The sequence below is a fragment of the Nylanderia fulva genome, unplaced genomic scaffold (genome assembly GCF_048542155.1).
Source record: "Nylanderia fulva isolate GAGA-0341 unplaced genomic scaffold, ASM4854215v1 Scaffold2, whole genome shotgun sequence".
Lineage (NCBI taxonomy): Eukaryota > Metazoa > Arthropoda > Insecta > Hymenoptera > Formicidae > Nylanderia > Nylanderia fulva.
Window position 1 is genome coordinate 8,701,695 of NW_028190263.1, and position 23,805 is coordinate 8,725,499.

A 23,805-nucleotide genomic window follows, 5' to 3' on the forward strand; every position below is an offset into this window, starting at 1 on the left:
TATACAAAAATAACGCGTAAAAAAAATTTTTATTGAAAAATTAAGAGTACGCGAACGTCGCGTATATACATATACCTATTCGTCAACTAATGAAATTTTGATTCTGTTTTTTTATTACAAGGAAAAAAATAATAATTATATATATATTTCGCGTGTGTTACATTTAACGAGTTTGATATACGTTTCGGAACACACTCTGAATTTATTTTTTATTTTTCGGTGTCTCTAAAATTGTCGTATACCACGCGAAAACACGTTCTCGAGAGAGAAACTTTTCTTCTTGAAATGAAACAGCTAATTCTCGCTAACAAAGTTGCCCAGTCGCGTTCCCGGCATGATGAAGATAAACGGTTCGCCTCTTCCCGTTTGCTCTCGATTTGCTCTCGATTTTGCTCTCGATGCCGCGAGAATTTGCCTTATGCGTAAAATTATACAATTGCGAACGCGCATTTGTAATTCGTTGCGCAAGATTCATATTTCATATTCGACTAACACGATTACATTGCCGATTAATATATATGTGTGTGTACAGTGATCGCGCGCGATTAATTGCGAGATCAGCAGATCAAAGTGGTAAATAATGTAACATAAATAAGAAAGTTAATAACGTAGATCGCGCATTTAACATAGATGAGAGACATGGAGATTGCATCAAATTGTACAAGAGTACGAAGAAATTGATTAATGTCAGTCGTGTTGGTGAGTCGCGATGAGAGTCGTAATTTGCATTTTCGGGACAAAAAGCAACACCCCGTTAGCACTGAAGCCCGAGTTTCCACACCGCAGCACCTTCGTATATATACATATATATGTATATGTATACATATATAGCGTGTCATTGTTGCGGCCGCAACAATGGCGTCTCGGTACGAACAATGTACGTTTGTCATCGGGAAGAACTCTCTTGGTATATTCCTGGGATACCGAGCACCCAGTCGACGCAACACGAACAATAATCCGGGAGCTCCTTAGATCGTTCTATCTATGATTTATATTTACTGACATGTCAACCGCGAACGCGAATAATAGAGGACGGCCGGACGATGAATGCATCGCGCGATATGCAATGATGCCGATATTAGATTTCCATTCATCTTTAACGCTGTTTTAATTAGAGCATCTGCGTCACACACACACGTCGCGTCGTGAAGCCGCGTTCCTAGATTTTACGCGAAAATTCTCACATATTCCATTTCCGTTCTCGATTAATAAATAGCACGCTTTGTTCATTCAATTTCAATATTTATCAATTAATCGCTGATTGTAAATTAAATATTTTAATGCAAAGAACATTATATTTAATCAGCAAATTGAGTACTCTAGAAACACCCCTTAACAGATCATGTATCGCAGCTTTATCTACCATCCTACTTTTGCATATCGTCTGCTTCATGTTTAGAAACGCGCATTGCCAAGGATTATCAATCATACTGATATCTCGGGAGTTCAAAACCTCTTTGGTTTATCTCTCGAAACATGATGCCGAATAATGTACTTTGTTGAATACTACTGCACTTTACCACGTGCTTACAAGGAAGATATTATATATATATATATTCATGCAAATTTACGGCCCTCAAATCGCCACAAAGTTTAAACAATTTACAGATATAATAGGGATCAAATATTCCGCGAAAATAATTTTACCTTTATTTTGTGTAGTTAAAAGTAACAGCCTACATATGTAATAAATATTGAAGGCATTCATATTAAATTACTGTGTTCTAACTAATAAATGTTTCACGAAGCGGGGTTAATGAAATGCGTCATTATTTTATTTTCGATTCACCGCTTCGGTGAAACTTTATTCCTATCTCGCCTCCGTTATAGTCTCGTTATCACGAGTAACTTGCGACAAATAAAGTTCTATCGAAGCGAATGCTTTTTCCTCTGTCGAAATTGAATTTATATTCTAGTTGAAATCAAAGTACTACATAATGAATTCATAATGCTATAATTATTCAAACGTTTCATTACAGCACCTCGTTAAGTTTGTTAAGCATTCTTAATATAAAAATTTAATATTTAATAGTACTAAGTAAATTTGATATGGCTATATGTACATGTAAAATAAATGTATGATAAAAGCTTGAGATACATCAAACGATAATACAAAATTGAAAAAATTGAGATCCCGTTATAAACTTTTGAAAAAATTCTGTTATTAAATTAATTCTTTCTTGCAGGGAAAATTCCTAAAGAGGAATAATGCGTTTACCAATCTTATTTTTTTATAGCGTGCTCTATCTCTCTTTGTAGTAATCTTATTTTTTATATGTATAACGTTGATTTCCCGTAGAAATCTCATTAGATTATCAATGTTTCTTTAGTTTTGCTATTGTTTATTTACTTCATGTTTTTTTTATAATAACTAGATCAACAAAAGTTAATTTTATTTTTCCTCAGGTTAGTTTTATTTTTCCTAATATTAATTTGTAATATTAGTTAATTGAAAAAAAGAGAAGTCATTGTAGTAATTCCCTCCCAGAAAATTAAAAAAAATTTTTAGTGCTCTGCATTTAAGCATTTAAATAATTATAAAGATTTTTTTTACATAATATATATTCAGTTTGATTATATTTATTCAAAAGTATTATTATACAATATTGTATTCAAATTAGATATGAAGGTTGTTTGCGATTATAAAACAATCGCAGAAAAATGAAATAAGATCACATTCAAAACTTCTTTACCTAATTTGCCTTTTTTCAATTTCTCTTGAATTTGTGATACCTATATAATTTATTCTGTAAATATAGATTAAATTTTAATTTTTAATAATGCAACATTCGAGCAACGATTCTACCGAAAGAATGAAATGTTGCGAATGAGAATGGCAGAAATATTACATTACGTAGATAATTAGTCGAAAAAAACTATATATAACTATGCCTCTCTCTCTCTCTCTCACTCCTCTATTTTTTTTAAGAGTATTACAACAATATATTTTAAATATAAAATTTTCTCTCAAAATTTTTTAATTTTGTTTTTAAATAGATAGATTTTAGATAAATAATTTTTCTATTTTATAATATATAAATAATTTTGAAAATTTAATTTGGATTATAAAATAACGAATAGTATTTACTAATTTAAATATTCTTACAGCAACAATGCTGTACATCTTATATTGCAAATATTATTTCGATTACGTGTAATCTGCATCAATAAATTATTTTGAGAAGCTGAATAAGAGGTATGATATATAATTATAGAGAGAGACACAGAACATTTTAATAGCCACATCAAGTGCACCAGTAGTATAAATATTGTTCAGTACATGAGTAAAAAAAAACACTTATTTCCATTCGCTCTTTAAATAAATAGCTATATATAAATGTATCGTATAAATTCGACTGAGACGTGAAAAGAGACAAATTAATCAAATTTTAAACATAGTCAAAACTTCATTAAAAGTGATACGTGAATTTGATTGTTCGGAAAATAATGAACATAATTAATTTATTGTCAGTCTAAAATTAATCTAACTTTTTATCATTTTAATCCTAAATTTCCTTGTTTCAAATTAATATTAATTTTATTATCTACATTCAGTTAAAATTATTGTTTTTACTTTATTAATATTTTCTTAAATTAATTAATAATTTCTTAAATTAATTTATTATTAACAAAATAATTTCAATTCTAGTATTAATATTATAGTAATATATATCAATTTAAAATTTTATTGTTAATATGTCAAAACATTTTTTTTATACAATTTCTAAATAACAAATATGTATAACGGAATATATTTTTTATTATATTCCTAAAAATAACAATCAATCATTATTTTCCGAACAATGTAACATAAACAAAAAATAAACTCACATTGCGTTGAGTCGATTATCTAACCTCTCTGCTTTAATATATCCGCTTTAATGATCCACTGCTACTCTGCTATAATCCCATATGGTTTGGCACATACACTAATCACTGCACTGTTTTTTCTATTATTTTATATTTACAATAATTATTTATCACACTTCACTACACACAGGTGCACTTCGAAATGAACAGACGATACGCAAAAAATAGGATCACTCGCGAATGTACGGTCGTGACATCGCGAAGTAAACAAAGAGTGTCATGGCGAATTGACCCTTGCGCGGCATCTCTCGGCGGTAGTCGGTATCACAGTATCTCAAACAACGGTTGCCATTCCTCCACAATTTGAATCGCCTCCATAAAATGAATTCGCGCTTCTCGGACACTTGTTCCGATACTCGGGCGCCCTGGAGATGCTGGAGCACTCGCGGAAGCTCCTCGTCGAGCCGATAAAGCCGAAATATCGCACGGGAGTCATTGTATACGTCAAAATATAGTCAAAATACAGTCGGAAACGTCGAATCACGGCGGAACGTCCTTCTCCTTTCCACTCGCCCATCAACTCGCGATTCTCCGAGACTTCCGGGTCCCCGTCGACGCCCGGATGCTCTTCGACAAGATTATTCGGTTATCGCGTCGAAACACGACACTCCCGGACTGCACTCCCGTTTATTCGCGTTACTCGCGCACGAAATCCAAACGACACGCGGAGCATTCGCGACACGCACCCTGCTCCTCCGCGGCTGGCCTCGCACTGACTGGTGGTGGGGCGCTGGCTGAACCACGTGACGTTACGTCAGAATCGGCCGATTTCACGTATTACTTCGCGCGGGAGTTTTTCAAAATAGTTATAATATAAATATTAAATAGTAAATAATATAATCGGTAAGTGTTCATTCGCCGAATTTCAATTTTGTACGTAATATTTAATTTCCGAATTTTTATTATGTACATATTTTATTTAATTAGCCGAATTTTTATTATGAACATAATTTTAATTAGTCGATTTTCTATTATGCAGATAATTTTCATTTTTAATTTTTTTATTATATATACATAATTTTAATTCTTGAATTTCTATTATACATATAATTTTAATTCGCCGTATTTCTATTATGTAAATATAATTAACATTGTACATGATAGAAATTCGGCCAATTAATATTATGTACATAATAGAAATTTAGTGAATTAAAATTACAAATATATAATAGAAATTCAAGAATATAAATTATGTACATAATGGCAAATCAATATTTAAAACATAATGAAAATTCAAGAATTAAAATTATGTACACAATGAAAATTCAAGACTAAATTATGTATACAATAAAATTACATAATAGAAATTCAGCAAATTAATATTATTATTGACATAAAAGAAATTCAGTAAATTAAAATTATGCACATAATAGTAATTAGATGAATTAAAATTATATACATAATAGAGATTCGATGACATAAACATAAAATTATGTGCATAATAGGAACTCGGCAAATTAAAATAATATTAAATTTAAATGACTTAGTTATGATTCAAGTCACGAAACAATAAACTTTGAGACGACCAACCAGCATCGCGAAAAAGAGGCGTCAATACTTGGATTAAAATTAAATTCACTCACAATTAACATGTCTTTTTAAAGAAAAAGATTTTATCATTTTATATAAGAAGTAAATATTAATATCACTGTACTTCACCATTCTCCGCTCTCGGCGTATTTGAAACTCCTCGCCGGCACCATTTTTCCTATAGCAAATCAACGTTTGCGTCGAAAATTGTCCTCGTCTTCGGAACACTTTAAATTCGCGTTACTTTTTTTCCCGGATTTTAGCTATCATAATCTTCGACGCGTTTCGGTAAAACGCGAGAAACGCGAGAGCTTATTCGCGCGCGAATAAAAGCGATGCTCCGTTTTCGCGGTGCTGCTTTCTTTAAGATCCATTTATCGGAAGGTCTTGTCAAACGACGATGCGGCGCACTCAGAAGTAGCCGTTATTTCCGAATCGGCCACTACATAAAAATTGTGCAGCTCGACGCGTTTCCGAAAATCTGGCGTTTCGCAAAATACCACATACATTCGCGGCTCGCGATCTCGTAAACGTAAACTGACGCACCCGAACTTTCGGCGGCTCGAGTCAGAGCTGTCAATCAGTCTCGCGCAAGAAGTGCAGCGTGGTGGCTGCATGTACGAGTATAATAGAAGCGCAGGTATTTTTTGATTAAATTTTTATTAAAAAATGTTAGTAAAGAATAAGTATTATTTTTATTTATTTGAAATAACAAAATGAATTCTTTCTAGTTCCTTTATTAAGTCATGTAAAACACATTGATCGCTCGCTGCGTTTATTTGTTGAGATGCTGAATTATTACGTATTCCGGGTTGCTACCTAAAGGTATTGTTTTCGGAATAATACTGAAGGTCTTCGTCCTCTCCTCTCTCCGAAACCATAATATTATATATTTTTATGCGTAAAACATGAACCTGTAAATTAAAATGGTCGCTCTCTTCTTTTGTTATGTTTTTTATAATTAGAATTTAAAATATATATATGTATTCAACTTTAATCCAAACCAAATTTTAGTTTTAAATAAAAAATAGATTTGAATTAAGTTATATCTTCCGGAAATGGAGCCATCCTTGTAGGGAAAGGAAAAGCGAACTTTACAGTAACTTTTTTCATGCTTGAGAACGATAATTTTAATGTACAGATTTATATTTCACGGATAAAAATACACAATATTGAGAAATTCAACAAAATTGGAGAAAACAGAACTTTCCCTCAGTATTATCGTCCGAGGAATTTAAAATAATAAAATGTAATAATAATAATAACATCACACGTAATAATTAAACACATTAATTTTAGTCAATTTTATTTATATGTCGCAACAGAAATACCCGGATTAAATAAAATTTCAATGTAAATTTCTGTACTAGATGTAACCCGATTATTAAAAAAAGTTCATTCTTTTTTACGAGCACGATATCCATAATTTACGAACCATTGACACGATGAACCCGTACTGGTTTAACCTTTCGCGCAACGAATTAACCTTCTGTCGCGACAGAAATGTCGCGTTCGCTGCTTTCCAAGTCCTTCCCTCGAAGTCTGCTAAAGTTTATTTATCCAATCGTGGATAGACAGACAAAGGAAAACATCGGGTTGTGTTGTCGCGAGAGAAAGTCTCTTTCGAACGAATCGGCAGATGAGCGCAAGCCCGTCTGTTACAACAATCGACTCCTATTACACGCGCGCTTTCTATTTTCGTACGAGTACGCAACAAATTAAAGGTCTCCGACGCGCGTGATTATCCTGCCGTTGCCAAGATAAATCACCGTAAATAAGAAAGAAGAGAGGAGCAAAGAAAAGAAAAAAAAAAGACACAGCTGATGCAATGCAGCGCGATTATGCGCTGTCTTAGAAAAGAGTTCCTTCTTCTTATCCCATCCGCTCTTCTTTTCCTCATTCTCGAACGAAGAGAAGGCGATGAGGAAATAAGTTTAACGAGAAAATAATGAAACCCTTCGCGTCACCACTCGAAACTTTTATTCGCAGGTTTTGGTTAGAGCCATCGCGGAAGCAAAGAACGTTATGTAAATCGCGCCGTAAAATATCTTATTTTCTATTACTTAATTGAAATGTGTGACGTAAAGCTGCATTCTCCTTTAACTTCAAAATCATCGATGCACTTTGATCTTTTTATTTAAAAAATATTAATTCTATATTACATTGCACGCGTGTTTGTATTTTTCTCTCCATCTACCTCTCATTCTGTATATGTGTGTATAATAATATATTCTTACAAGAATATAATATTTTGAAGAATCGAATAAATTAATGCCGAAAATAAAAATAAAAATTCTTATTAATGCTTCTCATTATGATTGGAATCTAATCAACGAATATTTGAATTGATACTGCATGAATTGGTACGAGCTAATACATTTTCTCACATAATAATAATCAGTGAGCATCGCAACGAGCACCGTTTTCATTACCTTCCTTACAAAGAAAAGCATTTTCTCCCACGGACAACATGTGTATAAATATTTACAAGTCGTCACAGCATCCGCAGTTGGTCTCAGTCGTCGCGGGAAACAACTGTTTGCGAGAAGCTAGTTACGTACAGGTTGGCGCAGCAGCCACTTAAACAACCACCATGTCATTTTTCTCTCTACAGACAAATATGCGTGCTCACGAGTGAACCGGAAAAAAAAAATAGGAAAATGAGAAAAGGGAAAAGGAGAGATGATGTGTGAATACAAGAAGTGTTATACAAAAGGATAAAAGTGAGTTAAATAAATGAGATACGTATATATTCTGTATTCTAAATATATATAAACATACACACGCATGCATATAAAGAGAGAGAGAGAGAGAGAGGTGGAAAAGCATACGTAAGCGTGTATCAACATTGTTCGAGGTCACCTAAATGTTGGTCTACGCTATCAGCGTCGACTGAATACATTATTCATACGCGATAAAGTATTCCCTGATATAGTGCACGTACAGGCAGATCCACTTAATAACGCATTTCCAACTGGGATATTTCTTTCAGTATCGATGACGACAAGTTCTTGTTTCTCGAGAGATGCACAATTTTTCAGAAATTCGCGTGCCACAAAACATATTTATTTTTTCACAAGCGTATGCTTTTTTTAATGGAATTATATACAATTTTCAATATATTTATGCAATATATTTATTTATTATATATATTATATTTTTTATATTATATATAATATATTTATGCAATATATATATTCAATATATTTATTTTTTCACAAGCGTATGCTTTTTTAATGGAATTATATACAATTTTCAAGAAATATATTGTATAGGTATGGTGAATTAAAGGTATAGTAAATGTAAAGTATGCTCAAAATAGATTCGTCGAAATTTTAATGTTTTATATATATTTAACCGGGTCACGTCCATCGAGTATATAATAATCAATGCATGTGTATAATCCATTATTGAGGACTCTAATCGAAGTTAACAGCGTTATGATGGTTTGATGATTGATCCCTGCGCGAATAGTCCATTTCTATCTTCTCATTTATAATCTACAATCATGTACATTTTATCTCGGCCAATTCAATTCATGTCTATATATAAACAAAAACCTTTAGTTAGAGGCAATTGTAAAAAAATTTAATATTAAAGTTCGATGATTGAAACAATAGTTTATCTCGTGTAAATGAAGAAAGTCTCTAAAATATTTTTCGATTGATCAAAGTCGCATAACAAAAGAGAATTTTCAATTGTTATTATATTGCTAGATTTTTTTAATCAATTCTTAAAAATTTAACTCTAAGAAAACACGGTTTTAAGGATTGCATGCAAAATAAACATAATAATATTAAGAAATGAAATTAATAAGTGAGCGCAATAAAGTTTTAGTGCCATTTCAAGAGCCGACGTGTAGAAAAAAATTTCATGCAAAATTGCAATTTTAGAAAGGAAGAAAGAAACAAAAGTTGGATGCTTGCCGGAAATCCATGGAATTTCGGCGCGGAATTCAGTAACCAGTGAAAAGGAATTTCTCTAGGCAAAGAGGCAAAGAGCAGATATCCCATTTTCGCCATTTTACGCCAATCTGTTACGGCGTTATCTTCTTACTCGCACACACATCGTACTAACGAGAATCAATTCCTATAAACTTGAAAAGGGCCGCGATTAATTAATTATCGATTAAATGTGAGATGGCTAACAACGGGAGAAAGTCTTGACAAGAATAAAAAAAAGTGTTCAAAAGAGAAAAAAAGGGGCAGAAAATTAAGAAAAGTCCCGATTTAATACGTGTATTATATTTTTTAATAAAATTCACTTACAATTATTTTCACACAAAAATAAATTCTAATTTTTATTACATATTATTGGGAAAAAAATTTTACTGTAGCAATCGATATACCAAAAGTTTTATCTTCAAAAACTGCAACTAATGATCTGTTTATTGTAAAATTGATAAAGCATAAATTAATTTTAAAAAATACATAAATAATAAATAAATCTCCAACGATTTATAATCATAAATGGTTACTTATTTTTTCTAAAATTTGCAACAACTATATTCGTCGGAATACATTCAGCTCTTCTGTTAAAAGTAGACAATTACCGTCGATCTTAACGTAACTTCAGATTACGATGCTTAATCGGTATACAAAATTCGCTTCCTCTGTGTTTTCTGCAAATACGTCGTAATTACCAATTACAAGCAGAGCGACTAATTACGAGTAATTACGAGAAAACGCCACGTCCGTAGCGACGGGTTGTTCTTCTAATTAGATATCGGGGCAGGCGTCGCAACGCCCGTTGTCGCATTTCTGGCACCAAGTCGATTCGTCCCCGTGCGATTCCCACCGATTGCTAATTAATTGGCGTACTAATTACGGTGACGTGACTTGGACACTCGCTTCAGCATTCACCATGGAAAATACCACAGTTTCTCTCTCTCTCTCTCTCTTTCTCTCACTCTCTCTCTCGATGCATTATGCGCATCCACGCATTTCGGTGACGGTATTTCGCGGCGTTCTGCAAATTTTATCCAATTCCGATGGATTATATAAAGGGCATATACTTAAAGTTTTTAAAGTAGTTGACGGCATTTACAGGGTGGCAAGTTTCGCAATTATGTTCTTTAATGATAGCTTTTACAACGTTATCGATATTTTAATCCAAGCAAATTTAATCACACATCTTTTAAAATATCTCGTAAAACGAAATGAAGAAAACTTCTCTTTTGAAATATACATATACTCAACTCTGCACACATTTATATATATATATATATATATATATATATTTATATAATATGGATTCCTCTCTCAATTTCTCGGGATAGATGGTTCATAAATAATACTTAAAAATGTTCAAGTATAACGTCTTAAGTGAACGATGTACGAGCTAATTGCTTCGAGGTTGTCGCGTATATACGGTTTAATTGCTTCGACTACAGACAGAAACGAAACCATCTTCAGAACTTGCTATCAAGCGAAAACCCGCTTAAAGAAGTTACTCCTTCCATCCGTTCTCCGTATCTGCAAGGGATGCAGCGATGTAGCGCTTGTCTTAAGCGCCGACAGTGCGATTTAATAAAATGAAGTTTCATATTACAACGCCTTAATAACTATTAATTCCCATCTCTTTATCTCTCGCAAATTAAAATGAATATTTTAAGAAAATTTACGAGTATGGATAATCCCACCTATCAATAAGACTTGGGAAACTTGTACGATAAACAGTGTGCAAGAGATTTCGACGATTGATTTTTATTCGATACGATTAAACGCACGATCACGCTGGTTTTGTTTTATTAAAAAGGCGAAACACACGTCGAAGCAATTGAATAACAAGAGATGAATATAATTATCAACCCCGAGTGCACAAATGTCATCAGTTGTATGAATCGAGAGATAAAACCACTAGTCGATCAAATGTCATCCGATTTGGAACCGAAGAGTCCCACAAAACGCAAATGACGTTTGAAGACAAAACTGTTCACTCCCTTTCCCCCTCACACACACACACACACACACACACACACACACATACGCGTATTTTGTTATTCTATTTATTCCATATTTTCCCCTAGCGATAACGATGCTTGTTTCGATAATCTGGATTTCCTGTTAACAACTAACAGCTTGAAAGCCTCTCACGGATGTATGCGATTGCAAATATTCGATTTGCAACGGTTGCGATGTTTGAACAACGAATACGCAAAAATAGGAAAGCATAGGGAATGTGATGCGACAAAATGTGATGCTCAAACAACGTAATGATTCATTTTTTACATTTTTTCACGAAAATCACTACATTAAATTTCGTCTGCACGGGAAAAATTAATTTGCCAACATATTTTATACCATCGTAACAGATTTCATTAATTATTATATAGACAGCGAAAAGAGAAACCTGTTACAGAGAAACTTTTTATTGATTGAAAGCGCAAATGGATGTGTGTGGAGAAAAATTTTTTGTACAAATATTGTACTTTAATATATTTTTTCAAATAGTCAAATAATTATTTATTACATGTTACATTTAATTAAATATATATTGAAGTATATGTATATATCAAATATTTATGTATATATGTTTTTTATGCAACTTAATTTTTCCAGAATAGACTAAGGATCTATATCCACCTATTAATATGCTCCTTGACATTTTCCGTTATATGATCTCCACAGATGCTATTAAGCGTCAGAGCAAATGGAAGTTACACAACTGTGTTAATTAATATGCCTGAAACAGCTTTGTGCGATTGGAGATTCTCAACTAATGAGCAAGCTCTCGAATTTCGCGAGGCATGCTTCCCTACACACAATGATACTTTACGTAATGTTGCTCGCAACATCTGAGAAGGATGTTATATTTAATACTACTTAACTCTTTTTATCATCATATTTAGTTAAAAGCCAAACAATTATCCTCTTTAAAGTAAAACATTCTTTGCTTGTGGTAATTCACTTTGCATCTTCACAATTTTCTTTAAAAAAATATATATATTAAAAAAAGAATATAAAAGTACGCTTTTTCCCTTTTTTTCTCCATAAAAATTGCAAAACTTATACACAAAAATACACAAATATATATACACATATAAAGTTTTTACAAATAAACCTAGACTATTTTTGTACAAAATGCTGAATTTATAAAAAAGTCTATACAACACGAGTATAGAAAAAGAAAAGTTGCTATATTATTTAGTGTAAAAAAAAAAATATCCGGCTTGTTGAAGAAATTCATAACGCGTACATTGAAATGAGAAACTTTCGCCAATAGAGACGTCGCGTCGCGCTGGAATAGTACGAATGGTCTTCAAAAATTGAGAGCTTGCCGCAGTACAACGATTTGCATGTCGGAGATTGTAAGTTACCACTGTGTAATCGCCGCCACGCCGGTGGTGGTTTGTGCCGTGCAGTTTCACGGTTGTAATCGAAATGGTTGCGCCTTGGGGAACCATGCGGTTTTCGCCGCGCGCTGTTTGTACGATCTTCCGCGGGGGCGTATTATGCATCCAAAAACCACAGACGACGAACTTTAGACCCGGTCATGATTAAACCAGTATTAAACCTCGAATTCTGGAAAGTGGGATATGGTATGGCGAGGACGTCGGAGTGTGTACGCGTAACAACAAACTAAGAGACTATGAACTCTCCTACCAAGTGCATTTGCGATCTGTCAGGATTATTGTTCTCAAAGTGCTTTCCGATACCTCAACGATCGCTATTAACGAATTGGTCTATTATTATCGAATGGTGTCGAGACTGTCGAATCACTTTCGAACATTTTTCTCTTATTTCGAAAAATAATCAAGTTGGCTGATTCAAGTCGGTTAAAGTTTCGGCACTCTACAAATATTTATTGGTTAAATAAAAGCTTTAGTTCGTAACCTTTCGAAAGTATTTTTATCATTGATATCCAAATGTCAAATGTCGCGTTCAACCCGCTTGCAGGAGTTACAGGTCGTTTTAAATATGTATATCCTCTATAACAGCTGAGAAAATTTACCCTGTAATAGCTGAGAAAATTTACTATCGTCTTTGTCGTCGAGAACATTTTTCCGTGACAATAGATTGTAACGCTCGAATTTATCATTGAATTTAGCTCGTTGCGATCGATCACGATCGATCGACGATCGAATTAGACGGGTCAACTCTAACGGAAATAGCCTCACAGGTTCAACCTGTAATAAATCCAAGCGCAATACAAACTGCAAAATTTACGAGGGACACATGTAAAGCATGTCTCGGCATAAAATCGTTATCGGAACTTTTGGGATGGCCGATTTCCGCAATTGTGCATAAATATTTAAAGTTGAACGCCAAATTAATTTAAAAATAAATAGTAGACACCTAAATTTTTGCTACAAGAGAATTTTTGATTTTTATCAAAAAAATATGTCACTTGCAATACACTCTGTATTTATAGAGATATTTATTTCGTTGTTTTCGGAGAATAAACTAATTGTGTCAAATTCAGAAATTGTCAACATTTTGCCAGGAACTATTGAGACATTTGAGTTTCTAGTCTCTAAATTATTATTGACATTTAATTAATTCTCTAATTTGAGATTGACAATTAGGCATTATCTAGAGCTGATTAGGCGTATCGTGGTATGCGACAAAAGTTTTGAGCCATTCCCACGAGCTGTCTCGTCGGTTTCATAACTCTCTTTCTTTTCGTTCTGATATCTTCGCGTACACCGCGTAGATAACAATCTTTATTTTTCTATTTTCCTCTATTTTCTTTGTTTTTTTTACGAGTGCTACAAACAACGCGAAAAACGCACCGAGGACGTGCTCCCATTCAGTGGAAAAACTTTACGTTTATATTCAATACGTAAAATTTCATTCTCCTAGCTCTTTTTAATCAATTCGATTACATGATGAGAAAATATTAATTAAAAGTCAATATTATATGTTTTCTTGAAATTTAAACGGAATTTGAAACGTCAGATTCAAATATTAATCCAGAATAGGCAATAAGTCTAACCGCAGACAGCTCGTTCGATGACATTTTGCCACGGTTTAAAACCCATTAGGATCAGGATAGATTAAGAGAAAGTGACCAGAGTCCATTTAGCGTGTGTTTAATCGATTGCTGACTATTCGAATAACCGCCGATGTGAAAATTGACTTACCGACAGCTCTCTCTTTCTCTCCTTTCTTGTGATCCGTTATTACATGTAAGGGAATGAATAAAAGTATGATAAAAATTAAAAATATTAAAGGAGCGCAATTGTAATTGTGTCTTTTATACGCTCGCACTTCGTATCTAGAATAGTCGGCAAAATGTTTTACCATGTTTCACTCACGTCTGGATATTCTATTCTGGATACGAAAAATGAACTCATAAATCAAATAGATTCCTGAAATAAAAGTTTGTAAAGATTTGTAAAGGTTTGAGTGCGTAAATTAATGGAGAGTCCAGTTATAATATATATAAAAATATATATTTCTCTACAACTTTTTAATACGTGTGATTATATTTGCGCACGTGTGTGTGTATGTATAGCATAATACATAATATTTTGCATTTTATACAACTGTAGAAATATGTGTTTCCATCTTTCACAATAATTAACACATTTGACAAAAACTACATTTCGACGACGATTAACGTCACTATACATTCTAAACTCGATTTTTTATTCGATTTGCTCGATTAATTGTTAATTAATGAAAGTCGATTTCCAAGATTCTCGAATTCGCGTGAAAAACGAGAGGAAGGAGTAAAGGATGAGGTGCAGAAGAGAGGAGCCGGTTAATACCTTTGGAACTCTACTAACAAATTGTAGAAACAAGCTTGGATTACTAACGAGCATCGACCATTCTACCAAAACTTTGTGAGCGGTGCACCTAATCGAAATCGTTATCAGGAGCTATACAATATCAAGAGAGAATTCGTCCTAGAGTTTGTTCGCCATTAAACAAAGAGATATCCGAGCGTGCGTGCATTTGTGTGTGTGTGTGTGTGTGTGTAATTTAACTTTTAAACGCTCTCATTAATAATAAAACTGCAAGCATATAAAATATATATTAATACAAAATAATTTATTGTGTAAATCTACTCACGCGAGAAGAGTATGCATAATAAAACAAACTTGACAACTTTGCGCTAACAAGTCTCCTTCTAATCTCGACTCTTTGAAAAACAAGTTTTTAATAAAAAAACTCGGTATAATCAAATTCATCGCACAATTTTTCCCTCTGTAAGCATCTCACGTTTTAAACAATTCTTCCAAACAATTTGGTACAATTTATAATTCATTATTAAAAGTTTAATAATGTTAAATTGTGTACTCAGTTAGTTTTATTAAAGCTTAAAAAAACGATTTTAACATAATATTGTATGTACATTTTGTATATACATAGAAAAAAATATATTTCAGCTTCACCGAAACAAAGTGAATATATTAATTTATATTAATTTTTATGCTTTGAATATAATAAATGCATTATTAAAAAACTAGCATAATATGGCGACATACACGCGTGAGTGCATTTACACGCACACACATCCATATAAACATATTTCTTTGATGTAAACATAATAAAATATTTTCTTTTCTCTTTGTAAAATTAACAAATGTATATTTTCCGCCATTATTTAAATCGCGCGAAAACAATGGCACGTTATGCGAAAATATGTCACGAGGACTGAGGTTTTCTTGGTAACATCGTAAAGAGCTCTATCTGAAGAGTCTGTGGAATGTCGAGGAGAAAGGCCTGTGAATCGTACGTCAGACACTTTTTGATGACCCCCAGTGACAATTGTTGCAGTGTCAACATCGGTAGCACGATGCGCACGTCGGTCCTCTCGATTCTTTGCGGCAGCTCGCTCGGTCTGACGCCACGATATTTGACGAACCATGGTTCAGGAAAGAAAACGTCCCGCTGCTCCACCAAATACCTGTTTCGTTTTGCCTTAGGCATAATTAATCTGCCCATCGGAAATCAAGCTTTCTCAAAGAAACGAATTATTTTTGCAATTTGTCAAGCTTAGCAGAGAGAGAGATTTTTTCCATCAAATTTTTTATCAATTCTTTTTCTTATCTCTTCAAAAAATTCTAACATCACAGAAAGCTTAATGTGGAAAAATGTGCAAGTTATGCAATTGCCTATCAAATTAAACTAATTCAAGAGAAACGTTACATTTGCTTCCCAAAATTTTAAGAATTAAATTATCGGAAAGACAAAGCTTTTGTCATTTTGTGCCGACTTGATATCTTTTATGCTTATTGACACTTGTAAAAATCGGAATCATTTAGAAAATTGTCATGGCCAAAAATATATAAAGCGATTATTATCTCGACACGTCACGGCAAGAAAACAATTATGCATGACACCTACCTGACTCGAGTTTCTTTGTTGACGAAGATCCACGGATGGGTGTGAAACGTGTTAATTTCTCTGTAGTCTCCAGCTGATAAATCGCCATAACTAATCGCCTGTCCTTGATAATCCATCCAATATAAGGTAACACAATGAGGCGTTGTGTTAATAAACCTGACAAAGGATTCGTGCTGACTGTTGAGTGATCGGAATATCGGCCCCTGCTGTTGATTTTCATCCATTTTGAGATTTGTTTCCTTTTCGTTTCCTCTTATTTCCGTAACGGATTAAGAGTCTCTTTACTAATCTTTCTTTCTTCCTTCGTCTCGAGAACTGAAATTAAAGATTATGAAAGAGAGTTAATTAAGCGACGATATATTATGTGTGTGTTCAAACATGATAAAAATAAAACCATTTTATCTATAAATCGTTTTATTTCAAATTCTTCCTTATTTCTATTTCCTTAGCTTTTATTTGATAAATAAGTGTACACTAATATCAATTTGATATCAAAAATTAGAATTTTAATTAAATGAAATTCTTCTCAACTGCTATACATATTTCATTTCTCGATCTAAAAAAAGAGTAAAGTATCGATGATCAATAATATTTTTAGAGCTCAGATTTGCCTTTCCACATTTTTTAGAAATTGAGTTTTGGATCTCCGGGACGATGCAAAAAACACAAAAATCTGGTTTGCTACAGGTAAACAAATCTGTCTATGAAAATCGATTTATCAAGCACGGTTGCACCGCTTTAAATTTAAGAAGGAAAGGAAGAGGTGGAAAATATACAGCGGAAAATCGATCATGTGTCGCAAGAATTCACGCCCAATTTGATTCGATTGGGATATTCACAACAATGACTCGTGTATGTGTAAAGAGCACCCAACAAAATTAATTGCAAACAAAGAAGTATAATAATGCATATGTTATATCAAACTGTATGAGAAAATTAATTATGCAATTACTGCAAATACTAGTTAATAATTAATAACAAATATTGTATATCGGATAGGACGAAAATAAATAATTATCTTCCAATTCTCTACAGCAAAGAAGTGAATAAATACAAATTTCATTAATATATTTAACGTAAATTATCACAGATTGTATATTTTGCTCCTCATTTCTTCGCATAAGCAGAAAATAAATAAGAAATAAATTCCTAATAATAATATTGAAAATCCAATTACAACAAATGCCAGTAAAATCCGATTAGACTGCGCAAGAACTAATTAATTGTATACGAATGATTAGCTGCGACGACAAGCACAGCGGGTAGAATTGAGCGAGGCATTTACGATTTCAGTGTAGTTTCAAAGAGTCTCAAAGAGCTTATAGAGACGATTACAAAGAGAGAAAGAGAAAGAGAGAGAGAGAGATCGTTTTTCAATAAACGAACACTGCCGTCGTCTGCTAGAATTCACATTTTCGCCCTTCGGCGTTTCGTAAAAGCAAGCAATCCGTTAGAAACAATTCACGCTTTCGAAATAGGCTTATACAAAATAGCGAAACAATGTTGACAAACGAAACTCCATTACGGCTTTTTCAGAGGTAAACGGCAGGAACGACAAAATACAATTTATCCGTTTTATTATGCACAAATTTTTCTATACGCGATTTTATACGTTTTCATCTCATTTTTATCAATCGAGGAAAATCTTGAAAGCATTAATGTTAGCCAATTATGTCATAAAGAGATTTGCCGGTATGATTTAATTGGATCAGCTTGATCAGCCAGATTCTCCAATTTCTCAGAAATTTTTCAAATCAGCATCGTTTTATTATTTTATGTGACATGTGACGTTTCGACACTGATATTAATTATAGAAAAAGAAAAGTTCAACAACACTGAGCTCAGTCCCAATAAAGAAAGTTTCCCAAATTCTAGCAATTTTGGGAAATCTGCGAAATGTGAACGCGTCACAGTCAGAATTAGTGATGACAGAAAGAGCAAGATTTACGTTCGTAGAGTTCCGGCAATATAAGAAGTTATTCCGTATATCTTGCGAGATTTATCGTGACGACTCTTTCTCGTGGGATACAAAGTTTCAGTGAAAGTTTTATCCGCCTCTGAATTCGAAAATTACGCCTGCATATCATAAACGTAATCGTCTTATTTCATTTCGCTAATCAATTTTTGTATATAATTAAATAATATTATAAATCAATGTTAATTAGATAAAAAAGATAAGATACTCAAAATGTATCAAAGTTCATTACTTGCTCCTCTTTCATTCGGTTTTATCATGTAAGTAAAAGATTAAAAAATTTTTTCAAGCTTAAATATTTTATATATGTAGGTATACCAGCTTAAATTTATCGATTCTTTTATCCTCTCAAAATATCTAAAAATGTCCATGTGTTCAACTCTGAATATTATAGAATACTACTTCCGAATATTCTCGTCCGATTACGAATACTCGAGATGCGGATGCGGAAAGATAAAAACAATAGGATATGTTTAGTTATAATTTAATGTCAATTTAAAATCGACAAATGCATTATCTGCATTAATTTAGAATCAACACTTTTTTTATTTCTAACTTATGATTGTGATAATATATATCATGAAACATTGCGCCAGAATATAAAAGACAACTGAAAAATTCTTCGTCGAGACATCGGTCGAATTTATATTTTATCACTGACACGCGGATCGGCCGCAAAAATTTTGTAACAGCTAAATTACTCCGCCGGGAGAAATATTTCTGCATATTTCCTCCGTGCGCAGCGTTGCGAAATTTTCCGAGGACGCTCTCAAAAGCGAAAATAGTGTTCGTGCTGGAATTCGAACGTTGCACCGCCAAACATACCGTATAAAAGCCGCGTAAAAAGGGAGAAAAAAACGTACCGAGCGAGGCGTTACATTAATTCGCATTTTTGGTGACGATTCCCGCGGTTTCGCTCGTTCCGAGTGACCTGCGTGATTTTTTTCTCCCATTTTTTTTACCTAGCCTTTGAAAATATTTTACTGAAAAAATGGACAGAGTCGTCGTCGCTTTAGCAGACTCCGATTACAACTTTAAAAAAGATAATAAACGGCAAGCGCCTACGTGACGATTTAATTAACTTGCGGAAAATCCGTCGAAAAATTGGCTTCTACTGTAAAAAGTAGCGACATTTCAAACTCGCAATTAACAATGCATTAAAACCGTCCGCGCGCGTTGAGCAGTAATCCATCTCTTTTTTTATATATTTCACCGTAAGAAAGTAAAGTAGGTGCATTATCGTCGATTATGTGGTTTTTTGCTCCATTTAACTCTTCCTTGGTTGTACTGATAGATTAGAGACTCTCAGGAAGGACTGATAGGAAATTGAATTGAGTAGTAATTACGTCCTATACTATGAGTCAATTCAAACTTGAGATTACTGTTATTTGCGCGATTTGCACGATCATTTATAATTGCACTAAAATCTAGATAATTACAGTTTATGAGTATTTCATACAGAATTCAATATGCGATATCGTATTTTCATTATCATATTTATTCTTATATATTATTGTTTATAGAATTATCCATGTCATCAAAATCATGATTACATTTCAAGATATGCATTACACTAGACGTTACATTATAATAAATTTTCTGTTTTGATCAACAATATAAAAATAAAAACTAATAAAAGCTTACAGACATTACATATTTTTTAAATCCATTATATATATAATAATATATATAATTAAAATTATTTTTATTTTTAATTAACAAAATAATTAAACATTATAAGGCAAAATAATAAAAATGATAAAAGTAAAAAAATTATTGCGATTCAAATTGTGAATTTTTTAGTGTACAGAGTGAAAAGAGAGGGAAAGAAAAGTGAGAAAATCTAGAAGGAAGGGATAATGGCACCAAAGTAAGCCTGATAGATATCCTGCCAAACTCGGAAGCTACATGCATCTGACAAACTAACATGAAAGATTTAGCGATATAAGCTTCAAGATTGTTTGACAATTCGATTATCGTATACAGAAAGAACAATAAAAATATCTCATTTCTTTTATAAAATACTAGAACAACACAAGCGCGCGCCATTCTTCACTTTTATATTAAAAAGATTGATATTGAAAAAAATTAGATAATTAAATAATTCATAAATTAAATAATTATTAAAATACTTTATTAATGATTAATTAATATGTTGAATATGTTTAAGCAGGCTTCAAAATATGAAAAAACATCAACGCTTATCATATATTCGAAAATTCGAGTTTTTTGGATTAAATATATGTATATTTAGTGGCAGCGCGCCTATGTTACAGAACTACAGAACACGTCGAAAACTTCATAAAATAAAATAAATAAATAAAATTTCATTGTTCAAATTTGAAAAAATGCGCAATGATATGCTAACTTTCAAGTCAAGTTAGCATATTATTCTCATTTTTCCAAATTTAAACAATGAAATTTTATAGTTTTCGACGAGTTCTATAGTTCTGTAGCATAATTTCGACCGTAGACTGCTATTAAATATATATTTAACCCAAAAAACTCGAATTTTCGAATATATGATAAGCTGGCTGTATTTCGAACATTTAATTTATTATAAAATAATTCTTGTACAGTCCTGAGCACGTACATTAATCATCTAAAAAGTTCTGTTCATAAAAATATTTAAGAAATTTTTTAGACAATTTTTTACGTATCAGTATGTTAAGTATTGACATATGTATATATATATATATATACTCATATGTATGATAATTTCGATGTTTTTTGTTTTATCATATTTGTACATCAGTAATGCTTTTTTGCGTAAATTTGATATTTTTGATATAATTAAAAGCATTTTTTATAATCCTGATTGTTATTAACAAATTTTTAATTTTTACTTCAAGAACGCTCTAAACTTCAATCACATACGCACAATTTAAAAAAAATAAGAAATTTCGACAACTAAATTATACGCGTATTTATTTTTATAAATTCTTTATTTTAACATCAATAATAGATGAAAAATAATATAAAACGTATTGCTGATAAAATAGATATACGTAAATGAGCAAAATTACTTCTTTAAGGAATTACTTTCAAAAATTTGCATTTGAATTTGATGTCAGACTATTTCGAGATGTATCTTATCGAATATTTAAGATTTTTGGGGTTAAGAAAAGTGGTGGATATATTGTGATTCTCTCGATCACTGAGAAAAGAAGAACGATTCCAAACACGATTCGTTTCAACTCGCTTGGTCCGTAACTCGCTCGCTTGGCAGATGTATGCGCAGTCGCCTGTAGCGAAAAGGTAGCGCAATATTGAGGTTTGCAGCCTTCGTCTCTCAAGTATTTACTTTGGTCGAATTAGACGTGCAGTGAGAAACAGAAACCACGAGACGCAAGCCAAGAGAAGTCGAATACTTTATTATAATACTGCCAAGCTAGTCTTGAAATTACAAAGCAGCTTGATATGTGTATGTGTGTGCGACACATCGATTGCACAATGAAAACAATTTCGCCAATCTCTCGCCTTCAATCTTCGTTCGACAAAAACAGAAACACTCTTCTTCGCTTATTTTTCAAATTCAAGATTAATCTCTTTTACGTTGTTTGTTTCGTCGACAAAGAGCAAGTTTTGAATATAAAATGCAACGTGTTAAAAGTCCATCTCTATATATCATATATCTAGACAAGGTTCCTTTACCATAAAAGCGCCGGCAATTTTCATAAATCATTTCACGCTAATTAATTATCATTATACGAATTTTATTAAAATTTTATTTATTTCAAATACATATGATGATCTATGGTGTCGATTTACCGTAATTATAATTTCAAGCACGTAGTCGCATCTCGCTTTGTAGACGTCCACAAAGGTTAGCAAACAAACGAGAACGCCCATTGTATATCGATTATGTTGGTATTGATCATGAGGACAATGGGGATAATTGAGCATGCACATTACGACCGATGGATATTCACACAAATCTGCTGCTCATTATTTAGATATAAAAATGACAGCGCAACTCTTGATTAATTTCGTTCTTTTAAACAGTACATTTTCATCCTCCTTTTGAATAAAATGTACATTTTTGCATTGCAAAAAGAAAACAGGAATAGATTTCACTTTACGAATATAAAGAGAAAAAGGAAAAAGCACGACACACAGTAAATAAACATAAAGGCTTTTCGCACTTTCGTCGGGAAGCTAAAACATGCGGCAAATCAAATGATATTTTAATGGACCCCTAGCGAGACTGCACTCTCAACATCGGCGAGCATTCGAAACCGGGAAAACAAATTTTCGCGGTGGAAAAGACAGGTGGTGACCGCTTCCATTAACAGATCGAATCTGCTTCCGACTTTTCTAATGAGAATCCCATGTGAGAACGGGTCGTTGACGTTCCAAGAGAATGAAAACAAACGATACGCTTTTTTTGTCGTTCACTCCACCATTTTTCCCCGTTCGAAAACATATTTTTTCTTGCTTTTCTATTTTATGCAATTAAAGAATACTAGGAAACTGACGCAAATACACATTTCTCTAACAAGTATTATTGTATAAACCGTTCGTTAGATTTTTTGATCAAATTTTAACGACGATAATTAATTATTGAATTTTAGGAGAGATAGTGTTTATACATGAAATATTATTATTATATATAATCAATATTATTATACAATTTTGTCAGTATAAAGCCATTTACCAAAGTTACCAAAGCGCTTCTTTGCTTCATATCAAAATATTAATCAAAATGTAACTAATAATTTTTTATATTTTTCATAATTAAAGCAGTGGTTGCGAAATATCGCCTAAAAAGGTTCTAACGGATATCAAAGACACGACGAAAGGAGATTATAGTTAATTAATTAATTTTTAATTTCTAAAAACAAATCTTTACGTATGGATCATTTATAACAATTTATATAATTTAAACAAAAGCAGCAAAGTTTCCACGATGTCGCATTATTTGTGAATTATATAGATACTAATATATATGTATAATTATCAATAAACTTGTCGCGGCATTTATCATCGACATTTAATTATCACACGCATGATATACTAATGCAATTATTAGCAAATGCGAGGACTTTGATCAGTATTCGGAATTACCCGGAATCGCGACCCGTATTCACACAGAGAGAAACCATTTCGTTTATGAAAATAGAAGAAAGCTAG

General features: G+C 32.6%; 1 protein-coding gene across 2 annotated transcripts in view; it reads right to left on the minus strand.

The window, feature by feature from the left end:
* The window catches only part of PH4alphaEFB (prolyl 4-hydroxylase subunit alpha-1), a 152,204-nt gene that overhangs the window by 94,443 nt on the left and 33,956 nt on the right, over positions 1-23,805 (minus strand). Inside the window, exon 2 of one of the 2 annotated variants that reach the window (XM_029310522.2) lies at positions 16,698-17,012. In XM_029310522.2, the coding sequence (XP_029166355.2) occupies positions 16,698-16,917 (220 nt within the window). In that variant the 5' untranslated portion in view covers positions 16,918-17,012. Of the gene's footprint in view, positions 1-3,831; positions 4,569-16,697; positions 17,013-23,805 lie in introns of those variants that run through there. The other variant, XM_085482195.1, reaches the window with a different exon arrangement.